General features: G+C 56.4%; 1 protein-coding gene across 2 annotated transcripts in view; it reads right to left on the bottom strand.

Annotated features, from left to right (window-relative positions):
- Nucleotides 1-14,417, bottom strand: part of RASSF5 (Ras association domain family member 5) — a 73,009-nt gene extending 58,592 nt beyond the window's left edge. The window contains exon 1 of one of the 2 annotated variants that reach the window (XR_013959393.1): nt 13,892-14,409. Coding sequence is in view for 1 of the 2 variants with exons in the window: in XM_080647302.1 (XP_080503428.1) it covers nt 13,892-14,360 (469 nt within the window). In the remaining variant the exon portion in view is untranslated. Of the gene's footprint in view, nt 1-13,891 lie in introns of both variants that reach the window. The other variant, XM_080647302.1, reaches the window with a different exon arrangement.
- Between the last annotated feature and the right edge of the window lie 8,136 nt (nt 14,418-22,553).

The raw sequence follows: 22,553 nt of genomic DNA, 5'->3' as shown, positions 1-22,553 counted from the left end.
GAGACACACAGAAGTTCCTTCACGGCTGTATCCCTGTGGCCCGGGCCACCGGAGACTTTGGGGGAGACCCAGACCTGTTTCCGGCTGACCCCCAAGCAGCCTTTTAAAATGATACATGACTTGTTCCCTGGCAGCATGCTTGCTTAGCGCATAACAGTGCCCGGTGGGCTAATCTAGCCTGGCCTGCTCATTAAGTGGAGTAGTCAACTCGATGACAGGAACTTTCCCAGAGAGAGCCTTTAGGAGTTTCACGTCCCGCCCTCCACCTCGGCCCGGCAACCTTCACACCCTCTCTCTTTCACTGAGATGCAGGCAGCCCGCCCGGGCCCAGGTGCAATGGAAGAGCAGACAGCCCATCGGGGGCTTGCACAGATGACCCACTCGGAGCACTTGTTGGAAGTATTTCTGGGAGCATAACACAGCAGCAGCATCCAATGAGGGGCCTCTGTGTGACAAGCGTCATGTCTAGTGGTTTACAGCCATACAACACCAGCTTGACCCACATGATGCCAGCTTGAGGTTGGCATTCCTTCCCCATTTATACTGGGGAGACACCGAGGCTCAGAGAGGTTCATCTGTGCAAGGAAGGCCCTCCAGCCAGAAATCCAAGATCCAGACTCTGCCGGCCTGGCTCCAAGCCTGTTTCCTTAAAGCCCCCACCACAGGTTGCTCACGCAGCCCTGCCAGCAAGAGGAGCTACTCTAGAATTCAGTCCGCAGTCTTCCGCGCCGTCCCCTCCAAGCGCCATCTTCCCCCTCCTCTTCCCGTCAGTTAAGTCCACATGCTAACACAAGTCAAACGAGACATCTTAGCTGCAGTGCAGTACAAACCCTGACCTAATGCTGCCACTCTGGGCCTGATTGATTTTATTAAATCCATAGCTCCTTGGGCTGAATAGCCAAGGAGCAAGGAAGTGATCTGCTGAATAATTCTTCAGGGGGAGGCGAGACGGAAGGGGGACGTGAAGATACTAGTGAGCATTTAAATCGAGGAGCTCAGCCTCCAGCTGGCTTCTGAGTGAGGGTCGCAGTGTATAGGAGGCTAGTGATGAATATAAATTATTCAGGCTGGCTGAAGCGTATTTGTCTCCAAAAGGGGTTAGGTCTAGTTGAATTAAAACCCCCACTTCTCAAGAGGTAAAGCCTTAATCGGAAAACTTATCTTTTCCATAGTCAAGAGCATATTCTCTTTTAAACTCTACTTTCAGAAGCTTAGCCCAGAGGTGACTTTTCCGTTTAATTCCATCCCCAAGGCTCGGTGTTGAGGCCACGCAGAGGCCCACCTACTCCTGAATGTGCGTGAGGGCAGAGTGGAGACGTGGGGCCGGAGCCCAAGGAAAGCTGCTGGGCTCCAACGATCGGCCATCAGAGGGAAGCAGCTGAAGGTCAGTAGGATGAATAGAATCTAGGCTGGATGGGCAGCTCTGACCCTTAGCAAGGGGCCTGCCTTCTCTGAGCTGCCTCGTCTGTGAAGTAGCAAATCCTTCCCCACTACCATACAGCGATCTGGAGGGAATACACGATATGTGTGTGTGTGTGTGTATATATATATATGTATGTATATTTTAAATCCTCACCGGAGGATATTTTCCATTGATTTTCAGAGACAGTGGAAGAGAGAGGGAAAGACAGAGAAATATCGATGTGAGAGAAACACATTAATTGGTTGCCTCCTGCATGCACTCCAACCAAGGCCCAGGCCAGGAAGGAGCCAGCAAACGAGGTACGTGACCTTGACCAGAATTTAACCTGGGACCCTTCGGTCCACAGGCTGATGCTCTATCCACTGAGCCAAACTGGCTAGGGCTGGAACACACGGTATTAAAAACAAACAAACAAACGCCGTGCTCTGCCTCTGCAGCAGAAGGTGCGCTGAGGAAGACAAGGTGCGTGGCCGCGAGATGCCGCAGGAGGGATCCCAGGCTGGGAGGCAGGTGCTCGGGACCCGGACCTGGCGCTGCCCCAGCAGGGCTCCTGTTGGCCTGGCTCCCTTCTTAGACCACGGGGAGCAGAATGACCTAAACTCCATGAAAAGGTGAATTACTTCCGTCTCTCCTCATCCTCCGCTCAGCCCACACTGTCCCGTTACCCTTCCCCGGGCAAGGACTGTCCTCACCCTAATTAGTGCTCAGGGAAGGAAGCTTGGCCCAGCCACTGCCCGAGGCGGGGGCTCCTGTCCAGCTGTGCCCGCCAGCCACTGCCCGAGGCGGGGGCTCCTGTCCAGCTGTGCCCGCCAGCCACTGCCCGAGGCGGGGGCTCCTGTCCAGCTGTGCCCGCCAGCCACTGCCCGAGGCGGGGGCTCCTGTCCAGCTGTGCCCGCCAGCCACTGCCCGAGGCGGGGGCTCCTGTCCAGCTGTGCCCGCCAGCCACTGCCCGAGGCGGGGGCTCCTGTCCAGCTGTGCCCGCCAGCCGTCTCCGGCCCATGCAGCCCGTCCCACAGGCACCTCCCGAACCCTGCAGGTGAGAGGCCTTTGCCTCGAACACATCGCGCCCTCAGGTCCTTGGCAGCTGATGCCCCTGAGAGCCACAGGAGGGGCCGATGGGGGACTTCCATCAGCTCAGGAACCCAGGTGAAGAGGACTTCGTGGCCCTAATTCTCAGCCAAGGAAAGGCTGTTAACCCATGGCCAACACGGGCCTCTGAAATGGGGGGACCATGTTCTTCAGGTCTGCCTGCTCCACCTAAACCTGTCGGGGTGGCAGCCCTGGCCCCCCCGGGGAGTCAGCGGGGCCACGGAGTGGTGCTGAGCTCAGCACTGAATACCAGGCTGCCGCGCTCCCTTCCCCGTGGGGAAGGCCACAGAACCCCCGCAAGCCCCTGAGCACCCCCAGCTGGAGTGACGTGGACCTACCGCGAGCCAGCCTGGCCTCGTGGGGGACCCTCTGCAGGACCTGGAGCTTTTCTGATCCCAAGTGGCCCTTAGGGAGCCTGCGGAAGAGCCGCCGGAGCCTGGCGGTGACGGTTCCGAAGCAGGCGGTGGCCGCCCCCTGCTCCCGGCCCTCTGTCATCCCAGCCGCAGGAGGTCAACGGCTTCTCTCTAGGCCTGGTGTCCAGGGCGGAGGGACGAGTGGGGCAGTCACCACCCCTGGAGGGGCTCCGGCCCTCGTGTGACCGAGGCTCTGCTCCGATCAGCCCAGCCTCGCTGCTCCTCCGAGGAAGCCACAGGCACCTGGGCCTCGGCCGGCACAGCCCCGCCTGAGCGATGCCCCCTCCTTCCCAGATGAGGTCCTTCCCTCCACTGCCCCCAGTGGAAAACTTTCTATTCCTGGGGCTTTTAGCTCGATAAGATAAAGATGCCCCACCAAAGAGGCTGCGGGACAGAGGCTGCGGAGCCTCACTCCTCGAGTGCCTGGGAGTCTGGGAACCAATGTCTCCGAAGTTCCCACAGATGACAGCAGTGATCGGCTGCCGCACCGTGCGCCTGGCCCAGGAGCTCCTTAATGGAGTTCTTTGGGGATGGCGATGGATAATGCTTTACCAGCTGTATGGGCTCCTGAGGGACAACCGGGCTCATTCACATCCTCCCGTGCTAAGCCTGTGGTGGAAGGGGCGGGGCTCAGACCCTGCAGAGGCCGTGCTGCTTTAAGAGGGTCCATTGATCTGAGACCAGACACCTGAGCGGCGGAGAGAAGCAAACAGGCGGAGGAGAAAGAGAAAGGAAGACAAGAACAGAGTCTCTCATACAAAGGGCAGACATGTTGTCCCCGGCCCTAAATTGATGCTCACGGGGTATCCCCTCAACAGTGAGTCCCAGAGGCAACCAAGTCCTGGGGAGACGGTTTCTGGACGCCCTGCCGCCCAGGCCAAGACGCGCAGCTGGCAATGGACAGGCAGCCACGCCTTCCCGGGAAGCCCCTGGGCTCGGGCTGGAACACACGCTATTAAAAACAAACAAACAAACAAACAAACAAACAAACAAACAAACAAGAATGCCCAGAGATTCCAGAACGCCTCTGCCAACCACGAGCAGGGCAAGCTTCAGAGGAAGGAGAGGGAATGAGCGCAGAGGACGCGGGTCCGAGCAGAAAGGAAGCCACGTGCTCTGGTCACCTACTGTGAGGTCCGGGAAGCCAACACTCATCAGTTCGGAGGTGGCTCTGTTGTTCCTCCTGCGAACGCCAACCTGGCTCCCCCGCTTTGTGCTGCAGATTCCCAGGTCACAGCATGCCGACGGGCATCCTATCCCCAAGGCCGTGTCCTTGGGCCACTCGGAGAAGAAAATGTTGGTAGAACAAACCTAAGCCGCACTCTGCTCCTCCACACAGGGGCCCACCCCCATCACCGTCCTTCTAAGAAATCTGGCCAGGAGGCCCCCAGCTTAGGTCACCCCTCACTATTTTTTTAAAAATATATTTTATTGATATTTTACAGAGAGGAAGGGAGAGGGATAGAGAGTTAGAAACATCGATGAGAGAGAAACATCGATCAGCTGCCTCCTGCACACCTCCCACTGGGGATGTGCCCGCAACCAAGGTACATGCCCTTGACCGGAATCGAACCCTGGACCCTTCAGTCTGCAGGCTGACGCTCTACCCACTGAGCCAAACCGGTTTCGGCCCACCCCTCACTATTGAGGGCCGCAGGACTTGGTGCAATAACAATAAAAACTCATATGTAAGCTCAATCATAAAAATACATTTTTACTGCCCGGCCAGTGTGGCTCAGTGTTTGAGCATCGACCCATGAACTAAGAAGTCACAGGTTCAATTCCCAGTCAGGGCACATGCCTGGGTTGCAGCCTCGATCCCCAGTAGGGGGCGTGCAGGAGGCAGCCGATGTATGTTTCTCTCTTACTGATGTTTCTATCATTCTATCCCTCTCCCTTCCTCTCTCTCTCTCAAATCAATAAAAAACAAATTGTTAGAAGCAATTTATTTAATTTAGAAGTGCCCCCCCCGCCCCCAATGCCACCCTTTCTCAGGCCGGGACACTGGTTCTTTCTCCCTAATACTTCCTCAGTGGGACTGGGCTGCCCCGTTTACCCAGCAACCTCTGCACCAGAGAGGGTCATGAGTGAGTTCGGGTCCTGAAATGACACTTGGGGCCATCAAGCCAGGGCTGGCATCGAGGTTCCTTGGCTCTGATCCTTGCACTCGAGATCGCCCCGCGGGCCCAGGACACCCACCTGGCTGAGTACAGGCAAGGGTGGCAGTCCCATGCACGCTGGGGGATTTTAAAACATGAGTCACGTGGAAGAGGGAAAAATCCCTCCCAAATGCCCCATTTGGGCTTCAGGATAAACTTCTTCCTCCTCACTGAGCTGTTCCTTGAGGGGGTTCCCATCGGGGAATCCGGCAGGAAGGGCCTGGCAGAGACTAGACTCAGGGCTTTGGGAGGCTCCTGAGCCTTTGAAAACTGGACCCGTTTCCTATCACAGGGGCATTCAGGAGGAGCGCTGTCCAGAATGCTTGCCATGCCCTCCTGCTGCCCCTGGCATCTATGCTTTGACCGATGACCTCAAGGCCAAGGCCCAACAAAATGTGAAGAAACATGCTTCGCCATCTTAGTGTTGGGTTAAAATATATTCTCACCTTGAAATACTACTCTATTCTTTTTTTTAAAAAAAAATATTTTATTGCTTTTTTACAGAGAGGAAGGGAGAGGGAAAGAGAGTTAGAAACATCGATGAGAGAGAAACATCTATCAGCTGCCTCCTGCACACCCCCCACTGGGGATGTGCCCACAACCAAGGTACATGCCCTTGACCAGAATCGAACTCGGGACCCTCCAGTTCGCAGGCCGATGCTCTATCCACTGAGCCAAACCGGTTTCGGCTACTCTATTCTTATAAAGGTACCTCCAGATTTCTTTCAAAAACATTCATCACTGAGATAGACATTTACATACTGTACGCTGAACCCTGTCTCTCAACACTCTCAAGTTACAGCAGGAATCTGTTGTTCCGTTTGCACAGTAAGGCATCTCTGAGGTTTTCCTGGATTTAGAATACTTTCCCTCGTTGCAGAAAGGACATGATTGTTTCAACAGAAACCACAAAACCTCCAGCTTCCATTCAACTTCGACGGGGAAAAAAAGAACAGCCTCCTCCGAGCCAGCACGGAAAGTAATGATGATCCTCAAGTGATCCAGTGCCTGACCTGCAGACACATGCAGCCGGCCGGGGGGGGGGGGGGGGGGGAGGGGGGCTCTTCCCCACGGGGCCACACCCGGTCTGGGACAGAGCCAGGGGTCCGTATGCCAACCTCAGCTGATTTTTCAGTCTCTATCCAACTCTTCTTCACCCTCGCTGTCCCCTCTGAGACGCATCCTAATTTCACTTTGGTTCCTGCGTCATGAACTCTGACCCTGGGTCATGGTAAGGAGGCGGCTTGAAACAGGAAAAGATCAACCTGCGTTTCCACGCCCACCCTCCTACACACACCCACCACCAATGGGGTGGGGGCGGGAGGGATACACTTGTTTCCTTTTTTTATTTTTTATTTCCCCCAGTGGAAGGAAGAGGAGAGACAGAGGGAGAGAAACATTGATATGAGAGAGACACATCAATTGGTTGCCTCCGGCACTCACCCCAACCAGACCAGGCCCGGGGATCAATCCTGCAAATGAGGTACATGTCCTTGTCTCTCGGGACCCTTTCGTCCGCAGGCTGACCCTCTATCCACTGAACCAAACTGGCTAGAGCTACTTGTTTCTTTTATCTTGGGATTTTAAAAATTTTCACCATTTGTTGGAAGATCTCATGATTTACACACATGCTGAAACCCAACCCATCTATTTAGAAACCCAACGCTGAAAACAGGCCGACGTGCAGCCAACGCGCCATTCTTCCGGCGCTGGCTAGTTCTCTAGCTTGCACGTGGCCGGCCCACCACTCAGCCCGCCCTCCCTTTTTCCTGTGCCTCTTGTTATGGACGTTTCCGCATTCACTGGCAGCAGAGAGGCAGATGAATGAAGAAACTCAACTGCCTGGCATGTTCAATGATATCAGCTCACAAGGCAAAATGCTGGGCTGGGTTCCGGCGCTGGGTTTGCTACATGACTGGGTCGTCTTGGAGAAGTCCTTGGATTCCATGGATGCTGCGCTTCCTCATCTGTGAGACGGCGAGGATTCAACCACCCTGCCTACCTCACCAGCCGGTGCACCAGGAACGCCTAGAGGAAGCCAAGTCGCCTCTGAGATAAAGGTATCTCCATCCCACAATTCCTTGGCCATTCTCAACTCACTATGCACAGCGGGGGTGGGGAACCTTTCTCAAGGGCCATTTGTTTTTGGTTTTTAAAAAAATATATTTTTTTATTGATTTCAGAGAGGAAGGGAGAGGAAGAGAGAGATAGAAACCATCAACGACGAGAGAGAATCATTGACTGGCTGCCTCCTGCACGTCCCCCACTGGGGATCGAGCCTGAAACCCAGGCATATACCCTGACCTGGAATTGAACTATGACCTCCTGGTTCACAGGTCGACGCTCAACCACTAAACCATGCCAGCCGGGTCCAAGTGGATATTTATAACATAATTCGCGGTCCATACAAAATTATGAACTTACAAATTAGCCTGCTGTATTTGGTCAAACATTTAATTACCTCACCCCCATGCCTTGCAGGGCCAGGCCGAATGGTTTCACGGACCGTATATGGCCCTTGGGCGGATGTTCCCCACTCCTGATCTGGAGGGCTATTCCACCTTTGCAGGCTCCCATTTCCAGCAAACACAGGGACAATTCCTTCCCAGATCCAGCCTCCAGTGGAAACAGAACGTGCAAGGATTGAAGAAGTAGCTGGGCACAGAACAGCACGCTTCTTGAGGCCTGGCTTCCGTGAACCTGTGGCCTGGTTTCTTAAAGGTCTGAGAAGCCAAGTTTCCATTTTCTAGCGGCCCTAGCCAATAGCCACTGCAGACGCCTGGGTAAGGCCTGCCCGCCCTGGAAATGTTTGTTCAAGAAACAGGGAGGGACAGTAGAAGGTGGGGTGCAGGCCCTCCACTGAATAATAAACATGACCAAGCCCACTATGGTCACAGCGAGTGACATACCTGGCCACCTGCCCGCCGCCCAGTGACACACAGGAATGAGCGACTGGACTCCCCACACACTAGCCTTCGTACAAACCCTCGGCACAATGCCAAGTCCCACGTGTGCCCCTGATGCCCTCATTGGGACCAAGATAGTAAGTGTGGGGAGCGCGATCCTAAAGAAAATCAGGACCTGTTAAAGCAACCAGGGGTCACAAGACCCCCCTCAGCCAAGGGCACTCTCCACAGGGAAGCTGGGCATGTGGAGGGACCCCAGCTGCTCCGTCTCCTTAGTCTCCAAACATCTCAGTTTTACTTCCAGGGCATCTCCCAAGAACCTTCTCTACACCCGGAGGCACAGGCTAGAACAGACCCCGCATGAACTTGTCGCCCACTATGGCCAAAGCTTACACCATGGAGCGCCCTGGGGGCCCACCAGGCTCTGCCCACATCTCCGGCATAGAGTGTGGGGTGCTTCACAGAACACCCAAATATCACCTCCCCACGTCTGAGTCAAGACAGTCTTGACCTTGGGCCCGGGCTCCCCATGACTACTCCCCAGCACTGATTTTATTCCCCTTAAACCAGTGCCCCCAGGGAACCGAGCCTGCCCTGTCTGACATCACCTCGGAGTCCTCGATCTTTCCCCAAAGCCTACGCCGGCTCAGCTCTCTTCCCAACCCTGCAATCTGGCCCTGAGCATGTGGGGAGAAGCTTGCCAAAACTCCTGGAAAAAACCCCGAAAGTGACTAAATGCACAACCATCTCCCCAGTCAGGACTGGCCTTCCCAGCGTCGGTCGCCTGCCGCCAGCATTCCTGACCCAGCCAGGGGAGTGCCAGCCAGGGCCCGGGGGGAAGGGTGGGTGGCCTGTGAGGTCAGCGGAGGAGGCAGGAAGCATCCTGCCACTGGCACTGGATCTGCGAGTGAGCGTGGGGAGGAGGGTGCCGAGTGAGGTGCTGGGTAGGAGTCGGGGGAATGCCTGTTTGCATGCTTTGGCACCCACAAATCCTCCCCGCCCAAGAATACGCTGCTTGTCACGGAGGAATTAAACAGGAAGGGCCTCCCATAAGGCCAGAGATGAGTTTACAGCTCCCTCACCAGCCTTCATGGTACCTGGGCAGGGCCAGGGAGGTGAGCAGCTACTCTGATGGGGAAACTGAGGAATGAGGAGTGGGTGTGGGCAGCCAGAGAGGGCCCCATGGGGCAGCGGTCAGGGGGTGTCTCTGACATAGAGGTGCTGAGCGCCGTCCGAAGGAGGGAAATGGCTGTACAGCCGGAGATGCCCAAGGCCTCCAAAGCCAGTCTGGTTCGCCTAACCTTGCCTGCCCCCAGCCTGGTGCACTGGCGACTCCTGCCTGCCTGAGACCTGGGCAGAGGCCTCCGTAAGTTCTGACCTCATGAAGCTGCTCAGAGGCTGAGCGTGGCAGGAAGCATGAAAACCCCAGGCTCTGCAGAGACAAGGCCCTACTCCTGAGAGGCGTTTTCCGTCATCCTCCCAGCGGGCCTGGGCCTGCCCGAGCCTCAGCCGCCCTCCTGAGCCGCTGGCCCCTGCTCCTGGCGCAGGCGAGTCCCTTCACCAGCCAGGGCCCTTGGGGCTGGGCTGGGCTGGGCTGTCCTTCCCCTGTCACTCAGGGCCTAGCAGCCAGGCTTGGCATAAGCGGGTTCACTGGTGAACTTGGGGAGAAGAGAGAGGATCCCAAATCAAACCCTCAGCGCTGAGGGGAGATGTCAATTCACGTCCACCTCATAACTCGCAGGATCAGCAGGCAAACACACATGTTCATTACCAATTCTAATGAGGCTGGCAGACAAGTGGCATTAATCATTTTTGACTATACCTGGGATTCAAGCCCCTCTCCCTCCCTAATCAGGGAATTTCATGCTCTGATGAATGGGGGCGGGGGGGTGGTGGAATTAAGCCCACATTTTATCCTTTCACTCTCATCTTTTGAGAAGACAGGAAGCAGGGACAGAGGAAACACAGACAGCATGGGGAGGTCAGAAGGCCTCTCTCAAAGCATTCCAGATCCCTTCTCTGTCCCCCCACGTCCAGCTCCCCCACCCTCCATTAGGGCCTTTCCCAAGAAGTCCCCACTAGGAGCCAGGAGCAGGGGAGGGGCTGAAGTGTGTGTGTGGGGGGTTCCTCAAGCTTTAACAGCGTGACACCCGTCTTGGTGCTTAACTTCCCTAACCCCCAAAGCAAGCATGGAACCAATGACAACACTTCAGGCCACACACCTCAGTGCTGCTGGGAGCACTGGACAAACACCACGCTCGCTGCCCATGTGGCCCGGGTTCTGGGTCTGCTCCAGGGATACTCAATGCCCATGTCCCTGTAATCTCTTCCACAGAGAACCCACAGCAAGGCACGGGCCTGCAGGACCCCTGGCTGCCGCATGCGTGGTTTCAGCGTGTGCAGAGCGAAGGGTTAAGCCCAACCATTAATGCGGTGACAAGACAAGGCCGCCGGACAAGGGGCCCTGTGAGATGCCAGCCTCCCTCCCCACGAAGGTCCTCACCCCTGAAGGCCATGCAAAGGTCTCGTACTCACACCATAATTAACATCTATTACAGGAAGGGGAGGTTAGCTGATGAGCCACAGGGTCCCCCTTGCAACCCTGTAATTCAATCACTTAGCACATCCCAGCTCTGAACAACGCCCTTCCAGAGAGAGACTGGCTCCGGGGAGCGGGCGCGTGGCACTCACTGACAGCATGCTAGGTGTGTCCAACCAACCCTCCTGGGATGCTGAGTCGGACTTAGGTTTCCCCATTTTCTAGACCATTCCCGGGAGGCTTATATATCGACCAAAAGGAGATGGGCGGTCAAAGGTCAACTCTATGTGCCTTTTACAGAGGAAAGAGACCATGACCTATAAGGAACATTCCCTGAGAAGTAAGTCAAAGGGCAGGGAGTTTGCTGCTGACCACTCCCACCTGGAGCGCTGGAAATGGATATTCTCTCCACCATCAGGGCCCTGCCCCAAAACACACTTGGTCACACAATTCTCTCCTCTCTTCTCCTCTCTACCTCTCTCTCCTCACCAATCCCCACTAGATTTCCTTTCCTACCTAACAAACATGATTCCTTCAATCCTAGAAATTAATATTAACCCTGAATTTTCCTGTTGGCAAACCCAGCATTAACCAGAGCTCAGTTACAGACCCTGAGGCAGGAGCACGCGTAAATTAGAGCAACTTTCGCTAAAAAGGCAGGCAGGCAGGCAGGCAGTTTTCTCACAGCTGCCCTCATTAAAGGCCCATTTTGCCAACAAGGTTCCCACCCAGTGTCAGCTGCCTGCGCAAGCAGGTGTCATTCATACACTCTGCCCTTCTGCTCACTCCCAAGAGCAGGGAGATTTAACAGCAATACCAAGCTGCTGCCTTCATCAGCCACCACTCACTAAAGCTGTGCTCTGTGCTGGGGGCGAGAGAAACAAAGCCAGGTGCCAATGGCATTCTGGGAGTGACGTTTCCAGAGGACATTAATGCCTGCACTTCCTGGGACATGCATGGCACTCGCTTCCTCATTGAGCTCTGCAGCCACGCAGAGTTTGAAAACTACACAGCGCTTGGAAAGGTGACCCTAAGAGGTGTCCCAAGCCAGACACATTGTCCCCGTGCTGCATGGGGGGGCATAATAACAACATCCGCATGGCGCCGAGCGTTCATATGCGTGTTCCAGCCACTGCTCTAAGCGCTTTCCATACATTAATTCATTTCATTCTCACATGAACACACTAACATAGGTCTGTTATTATCCCGATTTTTTAAAACTAGGAGGTGAAACAGGTTCCCACCGAGACTTGGGGGCCGAGTCAAGATTCACACCCACGTCTTCAGGTTCCAGGCTATCCTCTTAATTATTCATAGTGCTGCTTTTAAAAAGCCATCTTTCCAAGCCTTACCTTTCAAAATAAAGATAAAACAAACCAAACCCTCCATGGAACGAGACCCTCAGCTTAAAGGAAGGCCCTCGGCGAGTCCAGCCTGCTGTGCCCCCACCTGCCAGCCCTCATTTGCACCTGGGAACATTTCCTCACTGTTCCCTTCCAGCCACAGGTCCACAGGGAAGGCTCCGCCTGTCCATATTAATAACGACAGAGACCCCTCTCCACAGCCCCTTGGTTCCAGCACTGCGCTCTCTCTGGTGTTCAGCCATCTCTGGTTGCTATGAAACCTGTGTGGGGGCCACCAAGTCACACAACGTCAGAGGAAATGTCCCTCCACCTGGTCTTCCTGCCACCAGAAACTACTTAGGCACTAATTAAACAATTCTAATGTAAAGCGAGCGTGCATTCATTTAGCCGTGGACTAGCATGCATATGCGTGCGCACATACACACACACACACACACACACACACACACACACTGTTATCACCACCACCATCCCCGAAAAATCATAAAGCTACATGCAAAATGTTCAACAATTGACACATCGTCATAATAAAAACTAGATTTCCAATGAAGTGGATTCCCACACAAGAAAAGCCATTCCCGGGAGGACGCTGCCTCCATGCTGACGGGGTTGGTGAACGTAGTAAATAAAATACTCCAGGACCCTGAGAGGCCAGAGCTGCCAACACATCTGAGGGCAAGTTGCATCAATTCTACTGCAAGGTCAGGGCCTTTACCAAGTGGCAGCAGCCCTGGACCCATTACGCACACCTCTCTTAACTTTCGCTTTCCTTGTTCATGGGCACCTGAGCTGTGAGTTCTGGTGTTGGAGGGAGGATCACCCCCTCTCCTCCCCCTCCAGTCTCCCCCTTCTACTTGACCCTGGCTTAGAGTCAGCTCTCCTTCCCTGCAGCCAGCTGCAGGGGGAGGTACCCTGCACAGCCTGGGCGTGGACTGACTGCAGAGACAGAGTGGGCTTTTCCTGATGTGAACGAGGCGGGTGCTGTCCAATGCGGCTAGAGATCATGGGGGGAGGGCCAGTTGCTGAAATGTGCACAACCCATTTCCAGAGGTGCTTGCTAGAGTTGTGCCACTGTGTGTGCTTTGTGCCTCAGATACGGAACATATGCATCTAAACACATAAACACACAGATATCCAAACACGGGCCAACAGCAAAAAAGGAGGTAGGGGCGGGGAAAGTGGCTCAGAAAACCTGCACCCTGAGTGCCCTGCGTTTTATAGTCAGGTTGGAGGAGAGCCTGGCTCAGGGGAGGCTGGAGGGACCTGGGAGCTCTGGGGAGTAAGGGGCCCAAGTTGGTAATTTTAGAGCATGATGACGTCCATTCAGAGCAAGCACAGGAGGAAGGGGAGGAGGCAGGGTACAGCCAAACATTAGAGCAGGGTCCAAAGGTTTGAGGGGCCAGAGATAGAAGGCAGGAGGGGGCACAGGTCCAGGGTGACCTCAGGCTCTCTTCAGCCTCACAGCTGGTTCTAGCCAAAGTCTAACCAGCTCCCCTCCCTATCCCAACAGGACACCCTGGAGCAGAGCGTGGACCATCGGCCTGTGCCACAGATGGACAAACCTTTCGTTCTGCCATGAGCCCTAATAAGCACAGGTCAATGGCCATCTCAATACCAGTCTCACACCCACTCTCCAGAACCCACAACAAAACCAAGAGGGTGCAACGGAATGACCTTGCGGCTGCTGCCATCAACCCAACCTGCGCGCCTGAGTGTACACACGTGTGTGCCTGGGGAGGGGGCGAGCAGGTACCCGTCAGGAGAGGTATTTAATACCGCAGAACCATATCTGGGCAGTAGGCAGTCACTAAAGGGTACGGGGCAGGGGACTAGAGAGCAGAGTTTCCAGGGCTTATCTCCTTTAATTACAGTCGAGGTCTCCCCTGGAGACAGAGAAGGCAATGCCCCCTCTCTCTGCCCCAGCCCCTCGCAGTCCCTCGCCACGGACTGCGGTCTCCCCGCGCGCCCCTCCCCGCCCCGCCCGGCCCCCGCACTCACTAGCGCAGCGCAGCGCCTGCCGCAGCACCTCTCGTCCGCACAGGTCGCACCAGCCCCGGCCGCTCCGCAGCGCCAGTTCGGTGAAGCAGTGCCCCTCGCCTCGCTCCGCCGGGACGCGGGGATCCTGCGGCTGCTCGAAGATGCTCCGCACGTCTCGCGGCCGGGGCGCTCCAGGCCGCCGCCGCAGTCTCTGCTGCAGCCCAGGCCGGAGAGGGCGAGCGGGGCGGGAGGCCCGGGGTGGGGGGTCCAGGTCCCCGCGGGTAGCCCTTCGGGCGCCGCGCCCCTCGTGCGCCCCGGGCGCAGTGGAGATGGGCGCGGGGGCGCAACGGCGGGAGGCCCGGCCGGGGGGTGGCGGTGGCAGCGGCAGCGGCGGCTCCGGGCCGCTCAGGGTCTGCAGATAGCGCGGCGGTTCTGGGTCCAAGAGCAGCCGATACGGGCGCTGCCCAATGGCCGGGGACGCCATGACCATACCCGCTCGGTGCGCGGCGCGACGCCGACGCTACTCCCGAGTTTGCCTCGAGAGGAGGGCGGCCCCAGACCAGCGGCCTTTAAAGGGACCGCAGGCTGCGGGGCGGGGCAGGGGCGGGGAGACTCGGGAGAGGCAGGAAGGACAACCCCAGAGAACGCAGACCCGCGGAGCGGCTGGTTCGGCGTTGGGGGGCGCACGAACAAGTGTGGATTTCGGGGCGTCTTCAGGAAGCGGACTGGACAGCTGGGGCCGCTGGAGGATTTCGTATGGGAAAGGCTCTATTGGGAACAACTCCTAAGAAGCATCTCGTTGGGGACCTCCAGCCCCACCCCTGTCCCTCTCCCATCACCTCCCACTACCCCAGATCCCCCCACTTGCAGCACTGCACGCCCAGGTGAGGGGCGGGCGGAAGGAAGGGCTTAAGATCTAGGGAAAGGTCCACGGCCGGGGGTCTGCCCGCCACCCTCCTGGTTTTCAGCGGACCCGAGGGATGTGCCCCTTGCTTCCTTCCTTCCCTCGCCGCGGCCCGCTCCCCCTCCCCTGTGAGCCGAGCCCCACGCGGGTCCGGAACGCGGGCTTCCGCTCGCGTCGGGCGGCCACGCAGAGTCCCGTGACGCGAGCGACGCTGCAGATGCTGACCGCGGGCAGCCACCCCCGCGGCGGGCGAGACGGTGCGCGTGCCGCTCTCACTCTCCTCGGATTTCCCCTCTGAGGGCTGCCCTGCCCGGCAGGATATTCCTTTCCGGGAAGACTGGGCTGGGGGGATCGTGGGCCCTGGATTGTGAGGACGCTGCAGCGGCCTTGGGTTGGGAGAGCTTTTCCTTCGCAATCAAACTCCCCATAGCTGTTCTAGTAATTACTATGGAAATACCAGTCCCCCCCAGAGCCCTACTTAGCATCTGTTAGGGACCGCTCACCTGTGGGCCCCAAAGACAGATTGCCTTGGCTACCGCACCAGGACCAACACACCAATCCAACCCCCTTTAATGCTCTGCTGCTGTCACGATCTTGAGAGAGTCTCGATACTTTTTGAACAAAGGGCCAGGCATTTTCTTTCTGCACTGGGTCCCACAAATTATGTAGCGGGTCTTGATCATCTCTCGTGCGTGAGGAAACAGGACGCCTGTCTATTTGAACCTGTGTCCTGACGGACCAGCTGCATGACCCTGGCCCTCTTTGGCTTCTGGTTTTTACTAAATTGGTCTGGGAATGAGGAGACGCGTTTGCAGCCCTCGCCAGTTCCACCGCTCGGACTCGGCGATCACTGCCCCTCTTCTTAAAGCTCGGGTTCGATTTGGTTGGTTTATCAGAGGTCACCAGCAAACAACTTTGGGAATTGTCTAAAATCTTCTGGACCTCGACTCCTCCCCCTCTTCCCAGGCTAGAGATGGGTCTCCCCCTAGTGTCCGGTAGGGGAATTTTCACTCTTGCTTTTCGTTTCCCCTTGCAGTAATTCTTAGGTAATTCCTAACATTTCTTGGAGTCTAGCGGCCGGGGAATTCCCAGCCTGCTTTGGTCCCTGGCTTCTCCCTCATGGCCGGGATGATCACATTTTGTGACATATTGCAGGGTTGTTGGGTCTCACCAGAGACTGGAGCTGAAGGTGGTATCTGGGTGAGAAAGACCCACAGCAGCCAACGCCACAGCGCTACAAAGAGAAGGAGCTGAGATTCAGGAGTGTGGGCCTCCAGCCACCCCCTGCTCCCCTCCTCCAACCCTCCTCTCCCCTGGCTGAACCTGGCTCTCTCTACATCAGTGGTTCTCAAACTTTGGCACGCATGGTAATCACCTGGAGGGCTCGTTAACTCGCAGATTACTCCCACACACAGAGTTTCTGAGTCACTATGTCTGGGGCAGGGGGTTGAGATTTTGCATTTTTAATGAGTTCCCAGGAGGTGCGGATGCCCTGGTCCAAGGGCCCCCTGCTTCAGATGGAAGGTAGTGAGAAGAGTGGCTCCTCCATTCTTTACCCCACAGGGCAGGTGCCGTTCACTGGGACATGACTGAGAGCAACCCAGCGGGAGGACTGTCCGGGACACGCTCTGCTGAATGTTTGAAAGGGAAAGTGCCGTTTGCCTTTGTGCTGATTCCCAGCTCTCCCGCTTGTTCTGCACGCAGGCTCTCGGCTTGTGCAGAAACCTGTATTGCATGTACACATCTGCTTGCACCCCCCCTGTGTCCTCTGTCATCTCCTCAGGCTGGAGCTCCCTCCCGCCCAGGAGGGCAGTGGGCTGGGTGAGGTTCAGGGTGTGGACCCACTGTGAGCTCGGGGAGCCAGCTGGGTGTGCCAAGAAGAGGAGACCTGGCAAAGAGTTCATCACTGGGAGGCCAGTTTTGAAATGTCATTTGAGAAATAATTGCTGACAATCACATCTCTGCCCTCTACCTCCCACCCCACCCATGGCAGCCCCGGCCAGAGAGGTTCCTGGGATGAGTGTCCCCTCCGGCCCTGGAGACGGAGGGGGGGGGCTGGTTTCTGTGTTCCTGCTGCAGGCCGCGGGGCAGCGGGCGGGGCGGCTGCTCTCCGCACTGAGCGGGCGAAGACCATGCCGGGCAGCGCCGGACATTGGCTTCTGGGATGGGAAAGAGATGAAAATGGAGGTGATATACTTTGTGTAACCAACCCCAAGGTTATCAAGTTCATCTAAGGTTCCTCTCCCTGAGCCAAGAAATCCAGGTCTGGAGAGGTAGTTGCCTCCCCCGGACTCAACAGGGGGCCCCCTGCCTGAGTCTTGCTCCTCTGATGCCATCTTTCCAGCCCAGTCCCTTCTTCCTTGAGGGGCATCCCCTCCCTCCCACAACACATGCACACACACACCACAAATGCACACACACACCACACATGCATACATACACACACAGACACACCACACATGCACACAAAACCCCCACCCCCCCACACATACGCCCCACCCCCCCAAACACATACCACACACACACACCACACCACACACACATATCACACAAACACCACACCACACACGCACAACCCTCCCCACCCCCCACATACATATACCCCACCCCCCACATACATACACACCACACATACACACACCACACACACACACACACGCCCACACACACACACACCCATACACACACCACACACACACACCACACACATGCACACACCACACACACACACCACACCCCACACACACACACCACCCACACACGTGCACACTCATTCCTCCCTCCCAGGGAAGTATAAACTGCTGATTGCGGGTTGGGGTGAGGCTGGATGCTTGGAACCGAGCATTGTTTGGACCCCTCTGTCACGCAGGCTGCAGGGTCAGACCACAGCAGCCCTGCAGACACCTCCGCTGGAGTTTCCCCACGTGAGCGGCGCCTCTGGGCCCGGAGCCGTGGACTCCCCTCTGTTTGTGACTCACGCCCAGAAGAGTGGGTCCGCTTCATGTTTTTGCTTCTGACCAAGGAGAAGGATTATGGCTGCGTCTGAGTGTGTGGTCAGTGTGTGAGGTCACTCCCGCGGTGGTCCCAGAGCGTGTCAGCTCCCCCGGGGGACAGTTCTTTCAAGGCTTCCCCACCCGCTCCTGCGCTGCTTAGTAGGAAGGGAGAGGAAGGACAGAGGGGGCCTGCCTTTCTGCAGGGGAAGTTTGGGGCTCTGTTTGGCTTTGAGGCTTTGAAGCCTCCTGAAATTCCCCAAGCAGCTCGGGACCTCCCAGTGAGTCCGACAGCTCTGGTCTCTGCAGAGGCTCACCGGGCCTGTCCAGCCGGGCAGGTTCCGCTGCAGTAATAAACCACCCCACCTCCCTGCCTGTGCACAAGACTTCTTTCTCACTCGCTCCACTGCCCTCTGCCGTGTGGCAGGGAGACTGTTCATCAGAGCCACCGAGGGACCCCGGCCGCTGGAGCAGCCACCGCATCTAAGTTCCAGTCACTGTGCAGAGGGAGGCCGAGAGGGTCTGCAGGGTCCTACACCACCTTTAAAGGCTCCACGCGCTTCCGCACAACTCGTGCACTGGCCAGACCTAGCTGTACCACCCACACCGGGGGGGGGGGGGGCGAGAAGTGCAACCCTACCCTGTGCTCAGAACGGGAAAGGGCTGCAACCTGTGGCCAGCAGCACCCACGTCCACTGTCCACTGTGACCTTCAAGGGCACAGAGCGGCGATTCATGGACAATTAACACCCACCACAGGTCAGGCGCTGCTCTAGGCACTAAAGGCACAATAGTGAGCCGACATGGACATGTTCCTGAAACTTACATTTCAGTGGTAGGGTCAGATAAGAAACATATAAACATACATGTAATATGATACCAGGCTACATACTATGATGAACATGAAGTGCATTAAGGGGCTAGAACGTGACAGGGACCAATACTAGATTGGGTGGTCTCTGAGGAGCAGACATGAAAACACAAACCTGAATGGAGTAAGCCCGTGGCTCTCCAAGCAAGGGTGGCCCAGGCGGAGGGCGCGGGAGGCGCAACAGTCCCTGCACTTTCCCAAACCTTATGCACGAGTTTGTTCCACATTGTTCCCAGACCCCTTCTCCAGAGACTGATTTGGCAAGTCTGGATATTGGTCCATATTTTATAAGAGTTTGATCAGAGTGACTCGCAGTCCACACTTTGAAAATGGGACCGAGGCAGGGTGTTGTGTGATTGTGGGATTGTGTGACCCCGCCCTAGACATTTGCGGGCGAATGCTCTGACCCTTGTTAACCACAATTCCAGCTCTCCACGCTACTTCCTTCCCTTCTCGGGCAGCTTGTCACACACTGAGCTCAGCCTCCCAAGGAAGTAGGTGTGGCCTGCAATGTGTAAGGAGGGTCAGTCATACCTTCCATTGCTACCCTGTGAGCCGGGACCATGACAGAACGTCATCAGGGAATTAAAGTGTTTGTGAAGCCCAGCCAGCATGGCTCAGTGGTTGACCGTCGACCTATGAACCAGGAGGTCACAGTTCGGTTCCCCATCGGGCCACATGCCCAGGTTGTAGGCTCGATCCTTCACGTGGGGCGTGCAGGAGGCAGTCAATCAGTGATTCTCTCTCATCATTGATGTTTCTACCTCTTTCTCCCTCTCCCTTCTCTGAAATCAATAAAAATATATATATTTTAAAAATGATAAAATGTTTGTGAAAGTCCCTTGTAAAATGCTACATGTTACATGTACTTACTCAAGAAATATGAACTCAATTCCTACCACCTGGCAGGCACTCTTGGCTTGAATGACTTCATCTTCGTGGCCACTCAGTGAAATGGCTGGCATTCCTATCTCCCAGGTGACACAACGGAGGCTCAGAGAAGTCATGTGACTGGCCCCAAAAGGTGGCCCAGTCTGGACTCAAACCCATGCTTTTGCCTTTGCACTGCCCAGGGGGTGTGGTGACGGCAGCACTGTTTCAACATCTCTCATCTTACTTTGTAGGTGCAGTTTAAAGACCAGCAACATCTTTCTCCATTTTTCTCTCCCGATCAAAATCCTGTCCAACTTCCCAGGCCCAGTCTACTGCCAGGTCCCCCCGGCCAGAGAGCCTTCCCAGAGTCACCCAGCCCCGGCTCGTCACTTTCTTCCGGGTTCCCGTCGCCTCCTGTGTCTCTAACATACTTGTCATCACGACATGAATCACAGTTCCCATTTGACATTTCTGCCTTCCTCATGTGGGTCTTTTTTTGTTGTTGTTCAAAAAAAATTTTTTTTTCAGAGAGGAAGAAAAACATCAATGATGAGAATCATTGAGCAGCTGCCTCCTGCATGCCCCCTACTGGGGATCACGCCTGCAACCCAGGTGTGTGCCCTGACCAGAATTGAACCGTGACCTCCTGCTTCATAGGTTGACACTCAACCACTGAGCCACACCAGTCGGGCCTCACTTGGGTCTTGTTGCTCTTTCTGATCGCACCATGTGGAGCAAATAGGAGGTGCGCATTAAATGTTTAATGAAATGAACTCAGCTGTCCGCTCCCCACCAGCACCTACTCCAGGACTTCTCTCTTAACATCCCTTCAAGCCAGGGCCCCTGCACCCAGGGAGGGGAGATGAGGGCATTGCCTGGTCCAGGGAGAACAGAAGGTGCCAGAGACCTGCTGGGCCTGCGTGGAAGTGGGGGTGGTGCCGGGTACTCCGGTTAAGACTCCTGTGCAAGGTAGCTGGTCCCACTGGGGTGGATTTCCTGCTCCAGGTGCTAGTCACTGTCCAGGGCTGAGGGCTGGCAGGTCTCCATCCCCACTGCAGGGGGGATGGGCCTTCTTTGTGTCACCAAACTCGAGTGGTCCCACAGGAATCATCTAGGTCCTTGGGCACAAGGAGGGCAAACCAGGGTGGGAACGTGAGCAGGGATTTGAGGCTTCTGAAAAGGCCTGGAAGGGTGTCACCATGTGGGGTGGGGGTGGGTGGGGCTTGTTTACAAGCAGTTTAGTGGCGCCTTCTCCCTCCGTCCGTGTCTCAGTTAATGGAATTTTCCCATCCCAGGCCACTCTGCCAGGCTGATGATAAGGCTGGCTGGTGTGTGTGTTGTTTCTTTCTGTGTTGGAAAAACTCAGCTATTCCAGGCAGATGTCAGCAGTCTTTTCTCCCCAGCCAGGGGGTAGTCTCCCAGCCACAGCCACTTGCACTGCAGCAGCAGCTGTGGACGGGGCTGCTCCAGAGCAGCACAAGCAGAGGGGCCCGGATGACCTAAGCCTATCCCTGCTCCCACCCGGCCCACCACACCTCCCCTTGTCTCTCTTCTGGGTCTCTGCCTTGTTCCTCTCATTTCTGCTTCTTCCTCTCCCTCCTTCTTTCTCCCTTGTCCACTCCACCTATCTTTCCCTTCCTCTCCATCCTTCCCTCCTCCCCTACCACCCCCTCGCCTTTCCTCACTCCCATCTCACCCCCAACTCCTCCCCCGCCTCTGGCAGAGGGTGCAGGGAAAGGCCCCAATTGCTTCAAGTGTCCGCTGCAACTCTGAGCTTCCAAGGAAAATAAAACCCAAGTTACTTCAGGCCACCCTGGCCCACTCCTTACCGCCTCCCAGTGTGGTTGCCTGATTCCGGATCTCCTCTGTGGGGGGAAAGGAAGCCAGGAATTACACTGTGTACAAGTTCATGGAAGCAGTTTGGAAGAGAACCCCAGATGACCAGTGGCAGCAATTCTTTGAGGCCCCCCCTCTCCCCCAGCCCTGCTGAACTGAGGCAGCCCTGTGAGGGCAAATGGTGAGTCCAGTTGGAGAGTGGCCAGGCCTTTGTGGAGGCCTAGCCTGTCCCTGAGACTGGCTTCCCTGCCTGGCTGTCAGGTGGGGATGGTGCTAGCCCAGTGTCCCGCCCACTGCCAATGGCCGGAGCTGGCTCATTCACCATCTTCTGGGGGACACCTCAGGCTCTCAGACCTGAGCTGGGTAAGCATCGCAGCAGGAGGAGGGAAGCTCAGCAGTGCAGGCTCACCCTCACAATGGAATCAGGAGGGGGATGGGGTCCCAGAATCTGTTTTGAGTCAGCAGCCCATAAGGAGGAAACTGCAGATTCTGAGAGAGAAGCAGAGACCACAGCCCTGCAGCACCAGGCCCCCCAGACCTTGTGAGCAGGCCCCCTTTAACCTGAGCCAGACTGTTTCCAGAAGATGCTGGCCGTGGATCTGAATGCTGCGTGGACTCCTCCCAGATGGGGGTGACTGGCCGAGCTCTCTGAGACCAGCTTCTGCTTCTCCTCCGGGCCTGCAGGGGCCCCCAGCCAGGGGAGGTGGACTCAGAACCCACACTGTGTTTCAGGCGCTTTGTGGAAACACCTCGTTTATCTCTACCCGTAACTGTGAGTGGTATCATGTCCATTTTACAAATGAGGAAACCGAGGCACGGTGTTTCAGTCCACCCCACACAGGCTCCACACAGGCACCAGAGTCATACCTTTCAAATGCCAGTGGGACTTGCTCTAAAACCCACGTCCTCGGAGCCCCGAGGGAAAGCCAGGTTCCGGAGCGCGGCCCTGAGCACGTTCGGGGCTGGCTCCCCCCCCTCCTCTCGCTGCCTTCCAATCACACAAATACTGTGCGTTCCTCCCACGTGGAGGCGGGTGCTGTGCACACGGGTGGGGTGCCGCCCAGGCCTCCATTGCCGGGCACCTCTCCTCCCCTCCCCTGCCAAACCCCAGCCTGGAGTCACTGCTCAGGGCCCTTTCCCGACCCGCCTGGCTGCACTCAGCACCCGCCCTGCCATGACGGGGACCGTGTGTGACACTACACGTGAGCTG

Source organism: Plecotus auritus, assembly GCF_963455305.1.
Source record: "Plecotus auritus genome assembly, chromosome: 12".
NCBI classification, from domain to species: Eukaryota; Metazoa; Chordata; class Mammalia; order Chiroptera; family Vespertilionidae; genus Plecotus; species Plecotus auritus.
This window is presented reverse-complemented; position numbering and strand designations above follow the sequence as displayed.